The 22,423-nt window shown below is 36.9% G+C and overlaps 1 protein-coding gene across 11 annotated transcripts in view; it reads right to left on the reverse strand.

Annotated features, from left to right (window-relative positions):
- The window catches only part of RUFY2 (RUN and FYVE domain containing 2), a 70,980-nt gene extending 58,025 nt beyond the window's left edge, over positions 1-12,955 (reverse strand). For 3 of the 11 annotated variants that reach the window (XR_005032397.2, XM_057505917.1, XM_036923965.2), the window contains exons 1-7: positions 12,353-12,662; positions 10,636-10,809; positions 7,820-7,937; positions 5,798-5,899; positions 4,378-4,501; positions 4,136-4,197; positions 3,045-3,110 (exon numbers count right to left, since the gene is read on the reverse strand). Coding sequence is in view for 9 of the 11 variants with exons in the window: in XM_057505917.1 (XP_057361900.1) it covers positions 3,045-3,110; positions 4,136-4,197; positions 4,378-4,501; positions 5,798-5,899; positions 7,820-7,937; positions 10,636-10,809; positions 12,353-12,542 (836 nt within the window). In the remaining 2 variants the exon portion in view is untranslated. Of the gene's footprint in view, positions 1-3,044; positions 3,111-4,135; positions 4,198-4,377; positions 4,502-5,797; positions 5,900-7,819; positions 7,938-8,033; positions 8,437-8,772; positions 8,865-10,635; positions 10,810-12,352; positions 12,668-12,802 lie in introns of those variants that run through there. The other 8 variants (XR_005032396.2, XM_057505921.1, XM_036923964.2 and 5 more) reach the window with 8 other exon arrangements.
- Positions 12,956-22,423: the final 9,468 nt, after the last annotated feature.

The raw sequence follows: 22,423 nt of genomic DNA on the forward strand, positions 1-22,423 counted from the left end.
AAACATAGGCAAAAATCTCTGGGACATAACCATGAACAACGTCTTCATCAACATGTCTCCCCGGGCGAGGGAAACAAAAGCAAAAATGAACAAGTGGGACTATATCAAGCTGAAAAGCTTCTGTACAGCAAAGGACACCACCAATAGAACAAAAAGGCATCCTACAGTATGGGAGAATATATTCATAAATGACAGATCTGATAAAGGGTTGACATCCAAAATATATAAAGAGCTCACACACCACAACAAACAAAAAGTAAATAATCCAATAAAAAATGGGCAGGAGAGCTGAACAGACAGTTCTCCAAAGAAGAAATTCAGATGGCCCACAGACACATGAAAAGATGCCCCACATAGCTAGTCATCAGAGAAATGCAAATTAAAACCACAATGAGATATCACCTCACACCAGTAAGGATCACCACCATCCAAAAGATAAACAACAACAAATGTTGGCGAGGTTGTGGAGAAAGGGGAACCCTCCTACACTGCTGGTGGGAATGTAAATTAGTTCAACATTGTGGAAAGCAGTGTGGAGGTTCCTCAAAAAGCTCAAAATAGAAATACCATTTGACCCAGGAATTCCACTCCTAGGAATTTACCCTAAGAATGCAGCACTCCAGTTTGAAAAAGACAGATGCACCCCTATGTTAATCGCAGCACTGTTTACAATAGCCAAGAATTGGAAGCAACCTAAGTGTCCATCAGTAGATGAATGGATAAAGAAGAGGTGGTACATATACACAATGGAATATTATTCAGCCATAAGAAGAAAACAAATCCTACCATTTGCAACAACATGGATGGAACTAGAGGGTATTATGCTCAGTGAAATAAGCCAGGCAGAGAAAGACAAGTATCAAATGATTTCACTCATCTGTTGAGTATAAGAACAAAGAAAAAACTGAAAGAGCAAAACAGCAGCAGACTCACAGAACTCAAGAATGGACTCACAGTTACCAAAGGGAAAGGGACTGGGGAGGATGAGTGGGAAGGGAGGGATAAGGTGGGGGGAGGGGAAAGGGGGCATTATGATTAGCATGTATAATGAGGGGGGGCGTGGGAAGGGCTGTACAACACAGAGAAGACAAGTAGTGACTCTACAGCATCTTACAACACTGATGGACAGAGACTGTAATGGGGTATGTGGGGGGGACTTGGTGATGGTGGGAGTCTAGTAAACACAATGTTCCTCATGTAATTGTAGATTAATGATACAAAAAAAAAAAAAAAACAGCTACAAGACAAGGAGATGCAAGTCTAAGGTCATCATCTCTGCTTTTCTACTTTCTGTGTCACCTTGAAAACTGTAAAATCTTTCTGGGCTACAGTTTCCTTATTTAAAAAAATCAGACCGTAACATTTGCCCTACTTTTATGTGAGAATCATCACAATCAAAACAGCACTTTGAAAACAACAAACCCTCAGTAGTGTTTTTCTTTGAGTGAGGAATAATGGATGAACTCTATTTTTTTCTCTGTTTTCTGTACTTTCGAAATATTCTAGATGTACAAGTACTTTCTAGTTAAAAAGCAACTGAAACATTTTTAATACATAAAATATACTATAGTTAAGACACTAGTATTTGTACAGCTGATTAGTACACATGATGGAATAGACCCTAAGATAAACTATTGAGTAAAAACAGTAAAGTAGAGAATAGCATAAAAAGTTTGCCACTGAATGTGTAAAAAACTAGGGGAAAAGTGAGAAATATAAGAATTTATATGCATACTCTTTTTTATCTGCATAATGGATCTCTGGAGGCATACACAAGGACCTCGCATACTAATTACTTCTGAAGACGGAAACCAGATGGTTGGAGCTCAGGGAAGAGGTAAGCTTTTCATCTTATGTACCTTTAGAAGTTCAAACCATGCGAGTATATTACCTGTTACCAAAAAGTGAATAAGAGCTTAAAAGTAAATACATAAGCAATATAAGGTTGCATTAAGAAATACAAACTCAGAAATACAAATTACAGAATATACATATATACACATAATATTTACCATATTATCAAAATTTCATGATTAAAAAAAAATCTTTCCTATCTCCTCAATTTCAGAGGGAAAGCAAGAGTTATGGCTTATTAGTTTCTTTTTCTAAAATAGGAAATGTTGATTTATATGTCCTTATTGTAATATATGTTTGAGTGAAATTCAGAAAATACAGAAAAGTATAAAGAAAAAATTATTCAGAATCCCATTACCTGGAGATAGCAATTTTTGTTAATTATTCATTTTAATTGAGAAGACCAGTCCCATTTCTAACTATGTAGCAGATATTATTCACTATACCTATGCTATTTAGTATGGTAGCATTAGACCACATGCAGCTACTAAGAAGTGCTTACAGTGTGTTTAATTCAAATTGAAATGTGCCTACACATTGGATTTTGAAGACAGTAGAAAAAAAGAATATAAAATATATTTTTATAGATTACATGTTGAAATAATACTGGGGGTTAAATATATTTTTTAATTAACTTTATCTGTTTCCGTTTTACCTTTTTAATGTAGTTACTAAAAATTTTAAATTACCTATGTAACTGACATTATATTTCTATTAGACAGAATTGCACTATTTTACATACAGATCTCAGAAATTCTTCTCAGAGTATTCACTGACAGCCTCAATGACCAGGTGACACTGTAAGGAGAAAACTTCCACCATGGAAGACAACTGCCACATCTACACATGAAGCTCTTTGAAGTAGGAAAAACGAATTTTTGAACCATCAAAATGGTATAAACTTCCACCTTATCTAACTTTTTTTCTCAAGGGTACAGGGTTAAGTTTATAATTCTATTCTTAAATTATCTGAAGATTCTATTTAAAAGTCTGACTCTCATTTTCTACTGAAAATGAATTATCTCCAACAATTCTCTATATTCTTAATTTCCATTCTCTTTCTATCCCCTCAACTCTTTCTCAAAAGTGCTTAGAAGAAAGGAATAGAGTTAAGTTGACCTGAAAGGGGAAAGAAAGCCTTAGGCACTAGTCAGAAATGTACTAAGTACCCAAGCATCCATAATACTTACTTCAGTTGTCTATTTAATTCTTCAACATAATTCTTCTGGTCTAATATGGCAGCAATTTGAACATTCCTAGAGGGGGGAGAACATAGCTTTGTGCTACTTGGATGTTCCCTGCACCCTCCCATCTCCCCATCTCCAACACAGTCCCAACCCCCACCAAATGCCTAGAACACTTTTACAAATTATTGTAAAACCATAACGGTAAAATATTATCTAGACTTTAAAATAAAGTTCAAGAATCTTTATAATCATGTAGTAGTAAGCCATGTATTAAATAACTATAACCTTTATTAGGTCTAGTATTAGCAAGTAATTTATTTAAAAGTATAATCAGTGTGTTTAAAAATTCTCTTTGCATCTCTATGATTTAAAAAAATTTTTTTAATGAAGTATAGTTGACATGATATTTTATTCGTTTCAGGTGTACAACATAATGATTTGACATTTATATACAATACAAAATGCTCACCATAAGTATATTTACCATCTTTAACCTACAAACTTATTAAAATATAATTGACTATATTCCCTATGCTGTACTTTTCAACCCCATGACTTATTAAGTTTGTACCTCTTTATTTCCTTTACTTATTTTGCCCACCCTCCCACCCTTGTTTTATTGAAATATATTTGGCATATAACATTGTATAAATTTAAGGTATACAACATGTTCATACACTTCATATATTTGTATATGACTGCCACTGTAGTAATAATTAGCACCTCTATGACATTAAGTAAGTATACTTTTAGTAGGAATAAGTATATTTTAAATTTAAGTACAATTAGATCTTGAAATAAACCATCACTTGTAAGCTTTTGAATAATCAGCTTTCATCCCTTTTACCACAAAACACATCTGACTATTAAAATGGGTCTTAGGAACCACAGATATGCCCAAAAGTCACACTTCATACTAAAGGCTCCTTCTAAGTGATTTTTTCTTTGTAATGCTTGTAAATAGAAATGAAAACAAAATGAAGCAGCAACTACACACAGAAGGAAAGAAAAACCACATTATAAATAGGTGGATCCCATAGTGAGATATGTAAAGTGCTACATAAAAAATGTGAAATAACTTATGAAAATCATACCTTTCTTTATTTCCAGTATCTTCTTCATTCTTTAAATATATGGAAAAATCAATCACTCCAACCTGAAGTAAATAATGTTATTTTTATTTAAAGGAGAGAAATATTAGAAGTACCTTAAACATGAAAAACTGAATTTCATAATTTTTCTTTAGTGTTTAACAGCTTTGTTTACAACTTAGAGTAACACTGGGATCAAATGCAGATTGAAAACACTACATTTGGTACTAGTCACTTTCACTTACTTGTGAGTCTAAATCCTCTCCCTTTACACACAGATTAGCATCTATCACGTTCAGGCCAACCAGCAGCCCGACAATTACTGCTCCTTCTTCTTCCATCATTAGTGCATGATATTCATAGAATTCACTGTGAAAATTAAAATAATGAAAACTTTAAATCACAAATTCATTTCAAACACTGAATTTTAAATGTCCAACACCTTATTACATAGAACCAGTATAAATTAGTAGCTTCAAATTAGCCTTTATATATGTAAATAACTTAAAAATATTTGGGATGTAAATATCTATACAAAAAATTTCAAAGAAAGGGACTGAAAAGAGAGAAAAAAGGAAAAGGAATTTTGAGAGAAAAAAAGAGAGGCAAAGAGATACCCAAAGAAAAAAAAGGCAAACTGAGGCCTGGAATATTCGTATTCTGAGAATCACAATCATAGTGACTGTTGCTGATCTGATTACGGTACTTTTTGCTAGAGATGACCTTTTCAATCCTAGGATTTATTAAGACACTTGAGATAAAGAAATGAACATATAGAACATTTCAAAGCCCATGTTCGTCAATGCATTTGATAAGTGTATTATGAGTGTTCTTAATCAATAATCTCCATTAGAGATGCTTATGGATATCCATATTCTAAAAAATGTTCGAAGAAGAGACTTGTGAGAGAAACAGAAGAGTCTAAAAACTAAGACTTGACAACTTACATCCAGAAAACGAATTATCACTGTCTCATGCCTTCTTAAGTCCCATTCATATTACTTAATCACTTTAACTGACCCTCAGGACATTACTGAGGAATTGCTGGTGCTTAAGTGCCTATCATTCTCATTTAACAAATCAGAAAAGCAAGATGTACCCACAGTCACAAGTAAAACCAAAATCTACCAAATTCTCCAGAACATCAGGGAGGCACTCCAAGAGAAAAAGGGTGAATGAAGGGGCTGCCACAGGCCCATTCCCTTTAAAAACAGATTACCTTGTTTTGAAAGTTTGTCTTAAACATTTGGCCTCCAATTTAAGCTGACAGTTTAAAAAGTGCCCACAATACAGAAGAAGTAGTGTGGTCATTCAAGATCTAGAAAACAACCTCTTTTAATTAGAGCCCCAAATTCCAATATGAATTTTCATTCAGAGAATTATAACTTAGAAAAAAAAGGAAACTAAGTTAGAAATATAACATAAACTTTCCCCTTACTGGCCAATAAAAAACTATGGCATTCATTTTTAAGCTAGTTCTTGATCCACGTTATGTCCCCATGTTATGTCCCCACCATGACTGTCTCTCTCACTTTGTTCCTCTTTTTATTTTGTGCCATCTTATTGTATCTTACATATCCTTTTCTGTTACAGCTTCAATTCTTTTTGGAACACAAGATATAAATGAAATAAAAATGAAAATGAACATGATTTAATAGTACTAACCTCAAGAGATCCCTTTGAATAATTAAGCAACGCAAGTAATCAGCCATTTTTTTTTGCATGAGGGCTAATCGAAGCCATGCTCTTGCACGACCCAAGGGGGTCCTAAAAAGCAAAACCCATTGATCAGATAACAGCCCTAGCCCAGTGATTATAAACTACATGTTCTAACTCTGTTGAGACACAATTAATTTTAAAAAGGCAATTAATCATGGTTTGTCTTTGTATAGACCAGGGCTGTGCTGCTGGTCTATAGTCCTAAACCAGTTCTTTGAGCATGCAAACCAATCCCAGGGAGATACTTAAGTCTCTAAGGTAAATCTGCACCTGCAGGACATTTAGGTACCACCTTATGTCTTGGAAGAAATGACTCTCTAAATAGGATATTTCTACAAAAAATATTTTGTCAGATGGCTTAGCCCTCTAGAAATGAATAGCAAATACATTGATAAGGCAGTATAATGTTTTCAAAAAAATAACTGACATTATATCTGTATTTTAAAAATCATAACAAAGCTAAGAAGTTACCAAGCTCATAATTAATTAGAAAGAAATCACCGGGCTGCTTGTTATATATCAAATATTTCTTTTATCCAGTTGTCCTTAAAAAATTAAATCCCATTTAGTAAAAATAAAAGCAGGCTTTACAGAATAACTATGATTTTTTTTTTGTAAAAAGAAAGACATCATTTACACTATTAGGTCTTCTTATGCAGAGAACATTTTGACAGGTAGTGTGGGAGAAAACAATCTTCACTTCTAACAGCTAATGAGTTTCTTAAGGCTTAGCATTTTAATGAATAGTCTTCAGAAAATATTTTTTACTTTTGTAGAGTTTGGCTTTTTTAAAAAACAGTATAAGCATGTATTTCATACTAAAATGAAATCAAATCTTACATTTCTCTTTTTGAGAGTTGAAATTCCCTTTTTCCTGTCTTTGTTAAAAATCACTATACCTCACATACCATTATAAGAAACCTCAAGTGTGAACATCATTAGCTATTTAACTCTGAAAACTGGGTTTGAATCCTGGCTCCACCACTCACTAACTGTAACATCTCTGACCTTTATTTTTCATATCTATGAAATTTATAATTATCATAATAAAATCTCTACCCTTTAAAATTGAGCAATAAATGAGATAATTCATGTAAATAATTATTACCCTGATACAGTGCACCATAAATAGTAGCCATTTACTTCTATAACTCAAGCACAACTTGCAAACACTTGGGTATTCTGCTAACAACAGAATATACTACAATATTCCCTACAACATATAAAGGTGTAAATTGTAAAGCTAAGAGAAAGCAAACTGACAATATGGCAGAAAATGCTAAGCATAAAAAAAGCCATTTCACTCACAAAAATTAGGATAAACTAAAGGGAGCTCTTAGGTCTTAATCACACCCAGCAGAGCATAATAATTTGGCCTTAAAAACACTTTATACCTGCAAACAATTTTCAACACTCATGAGTTATTAGCTAGAATATTCAGCTTTTAAAACATTTCATATACGTTTGTCTAGTGAAATGGGCAGGTGACACAATAGGTTCCAACTTTCAGAGGAAGAAAAGTAATTTGTACTAGTCCTAAGATATATGAATGGCTTACGTGAGAACTCAGATCTCTGAGCCTTTGCCCTGGAATTAGCCTAAGTCAAGTCTTCAACAAATAGTCACTGACAAGCCTACTACCACAAACTAGTTTTACACTCAGGAAACAGAAATACATAACTGGTTAATACTATTTTAAAGGGACTTGCAATTTCCTGCAATAAAATGCAGAATCGAAGTGATACAATAAAAGAGTGAATGTAGAGTAAAAAAGAAAGGGGCTAAGAAAAACTTCATAAAGAAAATTAAATTTGAGCTGAGCCATAATCAATGAATAGAATTTTATTAGAAGAGAATGGAAGGTCTATTTAAGCGTGAGAGAAAATAAAAAACTAGAATGTAAGGTACTTTTAAAGAACATTAAATACACTTCTGTGGTTGGGGATGAACAAGAATAAGATTACTTACTTAAGACCAGGTAAATCCCTGACACTGGCTCCTATTTCCTCTGCTTCTGGGTACAGCTTCTCTACAAGTTCCAAAGGACCCCAGATAGTTTTGTTATAACTCAAAAATGATTTTCTTACTGGAAAAAGAAAATATGATGCATACAACTTTAACACATAAAATTGTAGTAACTTCCTTTTAAATATTTACTTCCAAAATTTCTAACTTAATATACAATTATTCAGTGACCTTTATTCTTTTTTCATTACACAGCCAGTTCGTCAGGATCCTGATATTTTTCCTTATCAGAAATACGCACCTCGGCCATTCTTCCCTATCAGAAATATGCAGGCAGGTAATTAAAGTAAGAAATAAGTGGGGTCATTCTTTACCCATACCAAAATAATAAGGCTGACAGCCCTAGCAGATTGATCTTTATCAGTTTATTAAATTAACCAATGATTAAAAAAAGTTATTTACTTTTAAGCATGAAAAATTTTAACTTCTAATTTTATTCTGAGATTTGGGTAATATAAAACCATTGAACCAGTATATTTCTTTCTTAATCCTGACCAGATCTCCTGCAAATCCAGTATGCCTATCATATGCTCCACCCAAGTACAGCCACCAAGACAGGCAAGCAGCACAAAGCAGCTTTGGATACATCAAGACAGGCATATGACTGTTAGGACAAGCCTTTTTATTTTGTGAAGTAAAAGAAAAAAAATTCGGCAAGAATTTGAAGTTTAACTATTTTGACCATCACTTGGCAAATTCCATTTCAGCAAGCTGGGGAGAAATAAGGATCTATGTCACTGCCTTTTTTTTTTTTTTTTAATAAAAAGGAAGTTTTTCAAAAAGCAAATTAAAACTCAAAGCCTGATACCACACTGGTGATTTCCTGATGTATTCAAAGTATTTAGAAACTCATAATATCAAAAGTAGACAAAAATGTGGGAAAACAAAACACTCACATTCACATTTACATTCACTGTTGTTTGATAAATCAATGAAGCCTTCATAGGTGCCAATTTCCTTGACCCAGTTAACTTTATTCCTAGGAATCCTAAAGAAATTCTAGTACATGTGTACAAACATATATAACCAAAGACATTCTTACAGCACAATTTTAATAGTAAAAAGTTGCAAACAACCTAAGTGTACATTAAGAGCTGGGTAGTAAAATAAGTTATGGTATATAGTATGAAATATTATACAGCCATTAAAAATATGATAACACCTTCTACGTAAATAGAAAGCTCTCCAAAACCACACCATCGAGGTTTGTTTGTTTTTTTAAGTGGGGAAAAAAGAGAAGTCATAAAATAATACTCATAGAATGATTCTATTTAGAGTAAAAGAAAAGAGCAAAAACAAAAAAAAACAGAAATGAGCTAGAGGAATGACAAGGATTCCCTTGAAGGAGATGAATGGAAGAGAATAAAGGGAAACTCTTTTTGTTCTATGTGCTTCTATGTTTGATTCATGTACAAAAAGAATACATTTCACTATTATTTACCTAACTTAAAAAATTATTTTAAGTCTGTAATTAAAGATAAAGTGGAATCTAAAAAAACAAAACTCATAGAACAGATTGGCAATTGCCTGAGGCAGAGGGTGGGAGTGAATCAAATGGGTGAAAGGGGTCAAAAGGTATAAACTTCCACTTACAAAATAAAGAAGTCATGGGGATGAAATATACAGTATGATGACTACAGTTATTAACACTATATTATAAATTTGAAAGTTTCTAAGAGAAAAATCTTAAAAGTTCACCACAAGAAAAACTTGAAACTGAGTAGTGATGGATTTTAATAGTTAACTGCAGTGATCATTTCACAATATATAAAAACATTGAATCATTATATTATACACCTGAAACTAACACAATGTTATAGGTCAATTATATCTCCATAAAAATAATAAAATTTTTAAATGAGAAAAAGAAATGAGTACATTAATAACATCACATATGGTTTCCCAAATTTTGATACCAAGGCTCCTTCTCAGTTTGAAGTACATTTTATTAATACCATGTTTAGGTAAATCCCCTTTTTTGCTTTTTACATTTACCCCCACTTTCATGTATCATAGTCAGAACTTCTAGGCCTGTCCAACTTACCCAGGCTCCAAGTATACCAACAAGAAACCAAGCTTCTTTGCTTTATAATATTCACCTTAATATACAACTCTTACAGAGGATATAGTCCTCTACACAGCTGTTGATCACATGAACAAGAGACCAAAACTGTCAACTGTTATTATAATCAGTTATTATCATAAGTAAAAGAAGTCATTATATAATGTATAACTAAAGATAATACATTTTACATGTATCAATAACTCAATGTGAACTGTATATAAGAATACAAATCCACTATTATCATCATTTATAGGCTTTGCTCACATTTCTACAATAACCCATTCCAAAAGACAATTTTTATGTATATTTTCATATACACTAAGAGGGTTTATATCTAAAACAATGAACTACATTAATGTATTTGTTCAATAGGGCTCAAACTAGTAAAAATAGTATCAAAAGCACCAAGTTAAAATTTTAGCAGTAACTCTATAATTGCCCTAGAAAACTAGAAACCAGTGCAGAGTATTTTGAATAAATTTTAAATCAAAACACTAACAACTAAGCATTTTATAAAAATCACCCATTAGAAGATATTAAGGAGTAGGGCATTTTCCTCCAAACCAACCCACCCAGTATTTTTAAAATGTAAAATAACAATAATTATGGCCTCAAAAAAATATCACATTTTCAAGGGTGTTTAAGATGAAAGAGAGAGGGATTTTAAAGTTAATTTTTAAAAATCTCATGATACCTTTAAGACCGTGTTTCAGACAATGTTCCATAACAACAAAGAACTGCTGCAAGGGGGGATAGTCAGAATCCAAAGTGCGGCCAAAGCTTAGGGCAGATTCAATGAGTCCTTTGATACTCAGTTTAGCCATGTTTAACAAGTTTGCTCTCTCTACAGCTGTGGGGTCTTTTGTAGCTGAAAGCACAAGAAAGGAGTCCAACATCACTTGTAAGACATGACATTGAAATACATACAAACGCTTTCCTTCCCCTATTAAACCAACAACAGTAGTTTGTTTCTCCTTGGTCAACAAATTAGTCTTCCCAACTAACCTACATCCCTAATCAACTGCTTTTTACATCTCTCTCAAACATACCGTAGAACACTATGCCCACTTCAGCAAAAGTTATGAATTATTCTCAAGATCCTGCAAATTGGCTATTCTCTGGTATTTATTTTACTTTCGTGGTATGTTCAGGGAGAATGTGGTTTTTTTAATGACTTCGAATGGAATAAAAAAGAAAATTGGAGGCAAGTTTGAAATAATAGACAATATGTTCTCAAACAAGGGTGAATAGCAGGAATGGTTCAAGGATGAATCCCAATTCCAAGGCCAAAAAAAGAAAAGAAAAAGATAGTTCAGAATAAACTGACAATAAAATAAAAGGTAGTTTAAATTTAAGATTCCAGTATTACCCATAAAAACATGATAGGTCTATAAAACACGGACAAATGAGGGGATACAGGAGAAAGCATTCAATTCTTTCACTCATGTTAAAATGAGTTAAATGAACTAAATTAGTTAAACCTCTACCTTTTTTTCATTGCAACTGTAATTGTTTTGTGACTCCTTTATTTTCCCAGAGGAAACAAAAACAGGATCCAATTTTACATTAAAGTTTCCTTCCCTTTCACACAGCTGACTCAGTGGAATACCAAATTAACAGATGCATTTTTAAAAACGGATTTTTGATATTTTCAATTCATAAAAATATTTTTTCTTTCTAACAAATTTTATTCTCAGTTTACTTGGAAATTCGATGCTTCCCCATATTTTCATCATGTTGTGACTGGCAGGAATATTTTCAGCAAATACAGACGACAAAATGAAATGCAAAAAAAATGAAGCACTTGGTATAACGTTTCAAAATCTTACAAATTTACTAGTCCAAGTAAACCAAGTGCACGTTTTTCCTTCACTAAAGTCCAGGGTTCCCAATGATCTAGCATTCTAGTTCTGATCTCAAATAGCTAGGTGTGAGGTGAATCCTAAGCAACTTAAAACGCAAACAGCCACAGCTGCTATTACCAAGACAGGTAGCTGGTGGAAAATCTCCACACATATCATGTCTTCAAATTTGCATCGTGGTATAATTTCCTATTTTTTCAGAGGTGAAACCACTTGATGTTTCATAATTTTCTCATTTTTCTTAACAGTTCCTATCACAATCCGTAACGTGCGATGCGACAGCCACACAAAGGGCGCCTCTGCAGCTGCTGCGGGACAGGTCGGTGTTGGGCGCCGGCCGCTTCCTCCCAGAGCAGCGTTTACACAGGGCCGCGCGGCGCGGCGCTGGCCTCGCGGAGGTGTCCTGCACCTTCGCGGTCCCCAAACCAGCCGACGGCCAGTCTCCGCATCCCTCCGGGGCCTACAGCCCCTCCGCTGCCTCCCTTCCTCCCCCTTCCAACGCTGCCCCAAGGGCTCGGGGAGGCCCCGGGACCCTCGCGAAGGGCTCACCCGGGATTCCGCGCTGCATCGTCGCTCCTCTCCGGCCGAAGGTCAAAACTTGAGACGCGTCTTCCCTCCCCCACCCCCAAACCTGAAAAGTCATCACCCGTCCTCGCCTGTCCCCCAGACCTGGGAGCGACACCCCGACCGGCCCTGCCTTGGCTCCCGAGAAGCCGTCAGACCGCAAGCCCTCGGCCATTAGGCCCCAGGGTGGGGGAGAAAAGGGGTGGGAACGAGGGGCGGCCGCGCGTTGCTATGGCGACCCCGGGCGCCCCGGAGTCTCCGGCTGCCGCGGGGCAGCCCAGGCCCACGTTCAGGCCCCAGTTCCGACCTGGAGGCCTCCGTGCCCACCACCCCGCCCCACCCCACCCCACCCCACCACCCTCAGTCCTCCGCCTGGCTGCGGCCTTCAGCCCAAGGCGGAAAGCCCGGCGTCCGCTCTCGGCTCGCCCGCCTCACCCATGGCAGCTGCGGCGCGGTCTCGGTCTCGGGCGGGCACTCCCTGGGCCCCGCCAGCAGGTCCCTTCGGGCGCGCGGCGGCCGCCACGGCGTCTGCAACCAGGTCCGCAGCGGCCCACAGCGCTCCCGGTGGCGGGCGAGCAACTGGGCGGTCCCGGGGGCGTGAGTGGGGCGGGGCGGGGGAACCTGCTGCCCGCGAGAGAAACCCGCCCTCCCTAAGCCTCTGTCCTTCCAGCCCTGCCTGAAGCGAAGCCGAGCGGGGTTGGACAAGCGTCGCGATTCCTACTTATGATGAAAACGCTGAGATACGAATAGTATAGTAAGAACAACAGGGACTCCATCCTTAGGCTGACTTTCCATTTTAAAAACCAGGGAGTTAGGAGGTAAGATTCCTAACATATATTATGGTAATTAGCCAAAAATGGACCCTGTCTTAAGGCAGGGTAAGCAGTCCTAAATTGTGTTTCCACTGCTTGAGGGTAACTACTATCTTGAAAAACAAGATCAATAGATTCTTTGTGTTAACTTTATCTCACAGAATATCTAGAGGACAGACTGGATGGTGACATAACGTCTCTCACTGCAGATAGACATCATGAAACCACATGTCAAGCCTATGCCCCCGCCCCTGCCCTTTGCCCCATTCTTGAAATCCATAAAAGACATGAATCCTAATCCTTTAAATGCAGCACCTCCTCTTTCTGGCTGCCCACACTCCCCTTTCTTTGATGGTGTACTTCTCCTTAAATAAAGCCTTGTTGCTGCTCAACTTAACTGCATTTTGTCTCTGCAGTTCTTCCAAGCCTCCCATAAGATTAGTAAGAGACCCCTTTTCCCAGTGGTAAGCATCTTTGTTACGTCACTATTAGATTCAATGTTCTAGACTTAAGCACAAGTTTATCTCTCTATGCTACTTCAGACAAGTAAAGAAGGGATACTGAGATCTCTGATTTGGGCTTGAAAGTTTCCATTACCAGGGTGACCCGGATGAGATGAGACTGCAGCTGTACTATTATGCTCTTCAGTAGCCTGCCCCAAAATCTCCTTTCTTTGCTTTTGGGAGGTTCTCAGAACCTAATCTCACTTTATCCAGTGTCCACAGCTCCCCCAAATCCTGGGGTGGTAGGGGCTTAGTTCTCACACTGTGCAGATTCAAGTGGACACTGGATGCCAGGTGATGCTGGCTTTAGGAGTTGGCAGGGCATCTGCCTTGTGCGGAGCCGGAGTTCAATGAGCTTCGCTTTCTTCCCTGTGTTCTTCCTTGCTCTATGTTACCTACACTCCTGCTGCCATTCCCTGCTACTCTCACTTCAGTGAATTCCCTCCTTACTCGTGAGACCTGTTCATGAATTCTTTCTTGATTACGGTCAAGAAACCTCCCCTACGTTGAGGTTTCACCTAGTGCGCAGGGAGAGACCTCCCCAGGTGCAGCTGCCGGGCAAAAGAAGGAAAAGGAATGAGGAGACGTCGAGTGTGAGGAGCTGGTTCCTGGTCGCACCACCGGTCTCTCACCCTGGAGGCTTTGCTTGAGCACAAAGCTCACTTCCTAGGTACAAAGCTCATTTCCTAGGTGATTCAGCAAGCCACATGCAAACCATTTCCTTCCACAGGGTCTGGATGGGTTTCATCTAACACGACTGACCGCTTGCCTTTAATCTTCACAGACTTGAAGGGGACCAAAAGAATTTAGAAAACCCGAAGCGATCAGCAGTACGCAGTAGACAGAAATCTACTGAAACTAGGGAAAGAGGTGTAGAGAGAAAGTAGCATTTTCTCATTTCGGGGGAAAAAACCCCTCATGGTCAGATGACACTGTTTAAATTATATCCATTTGGAGGAAATGAGCTATTACCAGTTAGATCAACAATTAAGACTGTGACTGAGCTAGAAACAGAGATACTTTATGAGAATGGGGCAATATTTTTCTCTTCATCACTTTGGCCAGTATTAAGGTTGTTTCTTCTTTTGGTTTTTAATTTTCTTTATTGTGATATAATCATATCTGAATTTTTTAAAAATATAAAACATATATATAGTTTAAAGAATCATTATAAAGTGAACAGCTGGGTAATGACTACCAGATCAAACAAAAGCATCCTCTGAGTAAATGTCCCTAGCCATCACTTACAATCCCCCAAGGGGTAAAATCTACTGTGACTTTTATAATAACCATTTCTTTGCTTTTCTGCTTGTTACTACCACATAAGTGCCTCAAAACATAAGTTTATTTTTGCCTGTTTATAAGTTTTTCACGAATGGAATAACACTATAAATTTTTTTACTTGTTTCTTTTGCTCAACATCATCCATGCCCATGAGGAATTCCCAGGTTGAGGTGTTTCCAGGGTGCACATCCATTCTGATGCCTATGGGCAAGAGAGTCTCTAGGGCATCTAAGAATAGAATTACTGGAAATCAGGTATGCCTTTCTTTAAATTTACTAGATAATGCCAAACTGTTTTCAAAACTCTTCTCAAAATTTACACTATAAGCAGTGTAGTTTTTCTGTTCTATATCCATTCTAATGCTTGTGATGGGTTTATTTTGTATTTATCTCATTACTAATGACATTAAGCATTTTCCCCATGTTTACTATTTGGAGTATCTCATTTGCAAAGAAACTGTTCAAGCCTTTAGATTATTTTTCTATTGACTTATCTTTTTCTCATTGACTTATACAAGTTACTTAGTATATAATCTACATACTAGTTTTGTGTTGATTATGTGTTGCCATTATCTTCTAGAGAATATTTTCTCTATGGAGATGTTTGATAAACCATGTTCTTAATTTTTTTGTAGTTGGATTTATGGTTAAAGCTTTAGTGTCTTGTTTAAGAAATCCTCCCTGTCCAAGGTTATGAAGACTCTCTTTTAAGAGTTACATAGGTTGTTATTGCACCAGAATTGATTTTAGTATATGGCATTAGATAGGGTCAGATTACATTTTTTCCAAATGTATAGCCAACTATCCCATTATCCTTTCATCATTGATCTCTCATGTCCCCTCTCATAGCAAAGAGCATGTATGTACAGGTCAGTTTCTAGGCCCAAGTCTCATTTGATTTTCTTCAACACCCCATAAGGAAGGAATTATCTCCATTTTGTAGATGAAATTAACCTCAGAAAGGTTAATTCACTCCAAGTTACAGAACTATTAAGAGACAGAAATTGAAGCAGTACAAAAGTAACCTCCATTTTCATAATCTCAAAATGTATCTTAAATTTTTTAAGTGTTTCAAGGTATATAAAAGTCATGACAAGTCTAACCTCTTCTACTATCTTAAACGTCAAAATATTACTGACTTGTTAATCTTTCTCCTCTCCAAATAATGGGTAAAAAAGGAGGATTTGTATTACAAGTGCATTTAGGGAAGCAAATAAAAGTATGTAGTTACTTTATAGAATCATAAGAACAAAGGGAGAGCTTTATTTCCTAGATTGCTTCCCCCAAGGACTTTATAGATAACCAACAGAAAAGAAATTTAATTCAGCAGCAGACCAGCTTTACTTAAAATAAAAAAAATTTCTCTTTGAGGCAGATATCCTCAAGATCCAAAATACACATTTGTTGGAAACTCTAGTCCCTTGTGTTGCACAGAATTGGAAATGAAAGTGTATGTTTAAACTATATTTAAGGTTAAAGTAGAATATTAATCTTTTCTGAGCCCTTAATCTACTAATTTTATTAGATCTACTAAAGCTAGTAGAATTTAGGTTTAAACTCACAAATATCATCATGTAACAGGAATAATATTTTTTAAAAGGCCATCACACACTGAAGTATGGGGTGAAATTAAATGTCTAAAATTTGCTTTAAAACATCTTAGCAAAGAAAAAAAACAGGGAAAAACTCAGCAGAGAAAAACAATAAAGGATGTTGAAAACAATTGCAGCAAAATCTTTTAATATGGTTGATCAGTTCATTGTACTATTCCACTTTTGCATATGTTTGAAATGTTTTTATAGTTTTTTAAATTGAAGTATCATTGATAATACAATCTTATATTGGTCTCAAATATACAAGACAGTGGCTCAAGTTACCCATATTATTAAATCCTCACTCCCTTACTATCAACATAGAAAGATGTTACAGAATCATTGACTATATGTTCCATGCTGTACTACCATCCCTATGACCAACTTATACTGTGATTGTGATTTATTGTGCCCCTTTATCCCCCTCACCTTCTCCCCACACCTACCCCAAACCCTCCCCCTTGGTAACCACTAATCACTTCTCAGTGTAAGTCTACTGCTGTTTTGTTCTTTCTGTTTTGCTTTGTTTTTATATTCCACAAATAAATCACATGGTATTTGTTTCTCTGCCTGGCTTATTTCACTAAGCATAATACCATCTAGACCCATCCAGGCTGTTGCAATTGGCAGGATTTTTTTTATGGCCAAATAGTAATCCATTGTGCACATGTACCACCTTTTCTTTATCCATTCATCTATTGATGGACACTTAGGTTGCTTCCAAATCTTGGCTATTGCAAAGTGTGGCAATAAACATAGGGGTACATATATCTTTAAATCAGGAATTTTGTTTTCTTCAGGTAATTTCTAGAAGTGGAATTACTAGGTCGAATGGTATATCTATTTTTAGCTTTTTGAGGAGCCTCCATACTGCTTTTCACAGCAGTTGCACCAATTTACATTCCCACCAACCATGTAGGAGGGTTCCCTTTACTCCACATTCTCACCAGCATTTTTTATTTCTTGTCTTTTGGATAGTGGCCATTCTAACTTGTGTGAGGTGTTATCTCATTGTGGTTTTGATTTGCATTTCCCTGATGATTAATGATGTGGAGTATCTTTCCATGTACTTGATGCCCATCTGAATTTCTTCTTTGGAGAAATGTCTGTTCAAGTCCTCCACCATTTTTTAATTGGGTTGTTTTTTGGTGTTGAGGCATGTGAGTTCTTTATATATTTTGGATATCAACCCCTTATGAGTCATTTGTAAATATATTCTCCCATACTGTAGGATGCCTTTTGTTCTGCTGATGGTGTCCTTTGCTGTACAGTAGCTTTTTATTTTGATGTAGTCTCACTCGTTCCATTTTAATTTTGTTTCTCTTTGCCAAGATGTGTCCGGGAAAACACTGCTCATACTTATGTTCAAGAGTTTTATGGCTTGACTTACATTCAGAACTTTGATCCATTTTGAGTTTACTTTTGTATATGGAGTAAGACAGTAATCCAGTTTCATTCTCTTGCATGTAGCTGTCCAGTTTTCCCAACGCCAGTTATTGAAGAGGCTGTCCTTTCCCCATTATGTATTCATGGTTCTTTTATCATATAATTGACCATATATGCTTGGGTTTATATCTGGGCCCTCTATTCTGTTCCATTGATCTATGAGTCTGTTCTTGTGCCCATACCAAACTGTTTGATTACTGTAGCTTTGTAGTAGAGCTTGAAGTCAGGGAGCATAATCCTCAGCTCTGTTCTTCTTTCATAAGGATGGCTTTGACTATTTGGGGTTTTCTGTGGTCCCATATGAATTTTAGGATTATTTCCTCTCTCCTTCATTAAAAATTCCACTGGTATTTTAGTAGGGATTGCATTGAATCTATAAATTGCTTTGGGCAGGATGACCATTTTGACAGTATTCTTCCTATCCATAAGCACAGGATAGATCTCCATTTATTGATGTCTTCTTTAATTTCTCTCGTGTGTCTTATAGTTTTCAAAGTAAAGGTCTTTCACCTCCTTGGTTAGGTTTATTCCTGGGCATTTTATTCTTATTCATGCAATCATAAATGGAGTTGTTTTCCTGATTTCTCATTCTGCTAGTTCGTTGTTAGTATATAGGAATGCAACAGATTTGTGTATTAATTTTATATCCTATAACTTTGCTGAATCCAGTTATTAGTTCTTAGTTTTTTTGGTGCATTTTTTAGAGTTTTCTATGCATATCATGTCATCTGCAAATAGTGACAGTTTAACTTCTTCCTGATCAATTTGGATGACTTTTATCTCTTTGTGTTGTCTGATTGCCGTGGCTAGGACCTCCAGAACTATGTTGAATGAAAGTGGTGAGAGTGGGCATCCTTGTCTTGTTCCCAATCTTAGAGGAAAAGCTTTCAGGTTTTAGCTGTTAAGTACAATGTTGGCTGTGGGTGTGTCATATATGGTCTTTATGTTCAGGTATGTACCCTCTGTACCCATTTTCTTGAGAGTTTCTCTTTATCATGAATGGATGTTGGACTTTGTCAAATGTTTTTTCAGTATCTATTGAGATGATCATGTGATTTTTACTCTGTTTTAATAATGTGGTGTATGATATATCCTTGCAACCCTGGAATAAATCCCACTTGGTAATGATGGATGATTTTTTTTTAATTAAGGATCATTGATATACAATCTTATGAAGGTTTCACATGAACAGCATTGTGGTGTCAACATTCATCCATATTATCAAGTCCCCCACATAAACCCCATTGCAGTCTATCAACATAGTAAGATGCTATAGTCATTACTTGTCATCTCTGTGCTGTACTGCCTTCCCTGTGACCTATATTGAGTGCTAATAGTGCCCCTTAATCCCCTTCTCCCTCCCTCTTTACCTACCCTTCCCAACCTCTTTCCTTTCTTGGAGTCTGAGTCTGTTTTGTTCCTTCATTTTTGCTTTGTTGGTGTACTCCACAAATGAGTGAAATCATTTGGTACTTGCCAGTGAGGGGGACAGAGTGTCTGGCTCCCAAGAGATCCGGACCTTTTGGGCCAAGAGAAGGCTAAGGAGCTACCATCCACCTGCCCTTTCTCCTGAGGTGTGAGCTCTGTCCAACCCTTACCCTTCTAGCACCCCTCTCACTGCTGGGAAGTCTTTCAAACTGCCTCCTGTGCTTTGGGTCTCAGGACCAGCAGAGCATGCCTGTCTCCCACAAACAGCTGGAGTCTGAGCTTCCCCGAGTGTTCCAACTATTTTCCTGGTCTCCAGTCCCACTAATCAACAGAACACAGTGTAATGTGGACTTGTGCTCCCAGAGAAGACCTCCAGGGCCAGGTGTGCAGAGTTCCTGGGCTCCTAGCCGCTTCCTGCCCCTTTCTTCTTCCTTCCACCTGTGAGTTGGGGTGGAGGAAGGGCCTGGGTCCCACTTGATCTCTGCTCTGCCACTTTACCCTTTTCTGTGTGGTCTTCTGTTCTTCCCCAGGTGTAGGTGGTCTGTTCTGTAGTCTTCAGGTCATTTTCAGGTTTAGTTTTATTTATCTTTTATGTGTATCTGGGAGGAGGTTTCCACCTTGCCTTCCTACTCTGCCATCTTTTTCTCTGCCCCGGTAACTTTTTAAAGTTCATAAAAAGTAAGCTTGTTAAAGGAAAAAAATGGTAAAAATTATTATGTGACAAAGCAATATCCATACAAGAGCTGCCAGGAAAGACAGATTTCATCCTTTGGGTCTCTCTTGGTCCATATTTCCCAGGATTATAAGTCCCTACCATCTAAGGGTCAGTGGCAACTTTGAGTGGAATTGAACAGACATATCCTATTAGCTACAAGCAATCTTTTTAGTGAACAAAGCTGTCCACTGAATCCAGGTAGACCAGCTTGTCACATCATGCCAAAGGGCTTCCAGTCATAACCTCAGATGACCCAAGATGTGATCTGCTTACAATGACAACTGTAATGCTTCTGAACATTTGTACAGCACCTGGAAAACATCAACACTGAATGGGGAAACAATTAGTAACTGGGAAAATGCTGAATTACTAATCAGAATGCCTGGGTACTAGCAATGACTTTTCCAGGGCCATTTGCTAATAGAGTATATATATATAGTTTAATTCAATTGAGACAATAACTGAAAATTATTGGTAAATTTTAAAGCATGCTACATATTGTTGCCACAAATTACTAAGTGTGATAAAGCTACATGTAAATACTAATACAGTAAAAAGATGAAAGTAATTCTTTGGCAGGGAAAAAAATTCAGAAAAGGCTTCTTTGAGAAGGTGGCATATAAGTCTTTCAGACTGAGTAAAATAGCATAAATGGTAATGGAGGAATGACAAATCTAGATAGAGGGTACAACAAATGGGAAAAAGAAAAGATGTACAGGGAACAGCAGAAAGTTTAGTATAGTTACAACAAATTCGCAAAGAAGTATTAGAGAATGACCCCTACTACAAACCATGGGATCCAACCTATTAGTGCAACACACAAGCAGTATTAATAGGTTGTAACCAGCCTTGTTTTTAATGGAATAGAGTAGAAAATATTAGGGTGTATCACATATAAAAAGGGTAAACATTTTGCTTAAGTATTGTTTAAGGTGTACACACATACACATCTACACTGAGTCATAATATTATGTTGTATTTCTTGTTGTGGGTTGTGGTAATTTTTGCTTTTAACACAGTCTAGATCATCATATAGCAAACTACCAGTAGTTGCAACTGAAGGAAGAGATTACAAAAAAATTTAATTTTTAAAAATCTGTAGTGTCTTAAATTCTCACTAACACCATGTACTGTCTGTAATTACAAGGAAAAAACATGTTTAAGGAAAGAAAATTATGCCAACAGTTTTAAGCTTAGATAACTGTGAGGTAGATGGTGTCATTTACCGAAATAGGGATCAGAGGATGAAGATAGAAATTTACACTTTGTGTGTACCAAGTCTGAAGGTTCACAGAAGACGTGGGAGGTATATACATGTATCACGGTTATAATTAGAACTCAGAAGATAGATACAGTAGGGTATAGATTTGATTAACAGCCACATAGGTGATGGTTGAAGCCAGTGACCTTCCAAGGAGAGAGAAGAGGACCAGACCAAACAGAGCACTGGGGAAGACCTGCGTTTAAAGAGTGAGAGATAAGGAGGAAAAAAAAGGAATCAAGAGGAAGAGGTCAGAAGGCAGGAACTGACTCAGGAAAGGGATCACTGGAATGGCTACACTGTCATCACATCCTGGTTTTACACTATAAAGAAGACCTTGTCTATGCTAATGGTGACTTTGATCTGAAACGGCACAAAGTGAGTGCCCAATAACATGAGGGATTGGTAGCCATTGCTGTGTTAATCCTTGGCATGGATGTCATAGTGATGCTATTAGCTCTATAAGCACTATTAGCTCTTTTGAGGGCCTGGTTTAACTTCCAGATCACCCTAAGCCTCCAATTCACAGCACCTTATACATAGAATGGATCCTAACTCTTTCAAATAAATAAGTGGCTAAAATCCTGTAACCAAGACAGATTCCCAAATGACAGCAATAATGGAACTCCTCCTCAGGCTCTTCTTCCTTTCACAGGTCATATAAATCTGTAAAGAAGCAACCACTGACTAAACTTTTGGTTTTCCTATTTTCTTATTGGCATCACACCCAGGAACTGAAATTATCTCATATTCCTGTTATAAAACATCATGATCCCTAGCCAATATTTAACCCCTATCTCGGCAATTTCCTAATTTTTCCTGTCTGATCCATAGTCTCTCCAATATCAACTCCATCCTGTGCATCCTTCATAAATTATCTTTACTATGTCAATACTCCTTGGTTTCAGCTTTGTAGCCATTACCAATATTTCACTTGTCACAACTGGAAAAATGCCGGACAACCTGAACTTATTACTTGGTATTAATAACTGACAGTAAGATTTAACAACAGAACA

Source organism: Manis pentadactyla, chromosome 8, assembly GCF_030020395.1.
Source record: "Manis pentadactyla isolate mManPen7 chromosome 8, mManPen7.hap1, whole genome shotgun sequence".
Classification (NCBI taxonomy): Eukaryota; Metazoa; Chordata; class Mammalia; order Pholidota; family Manidae; genus Manis; species Manis pentadactyla.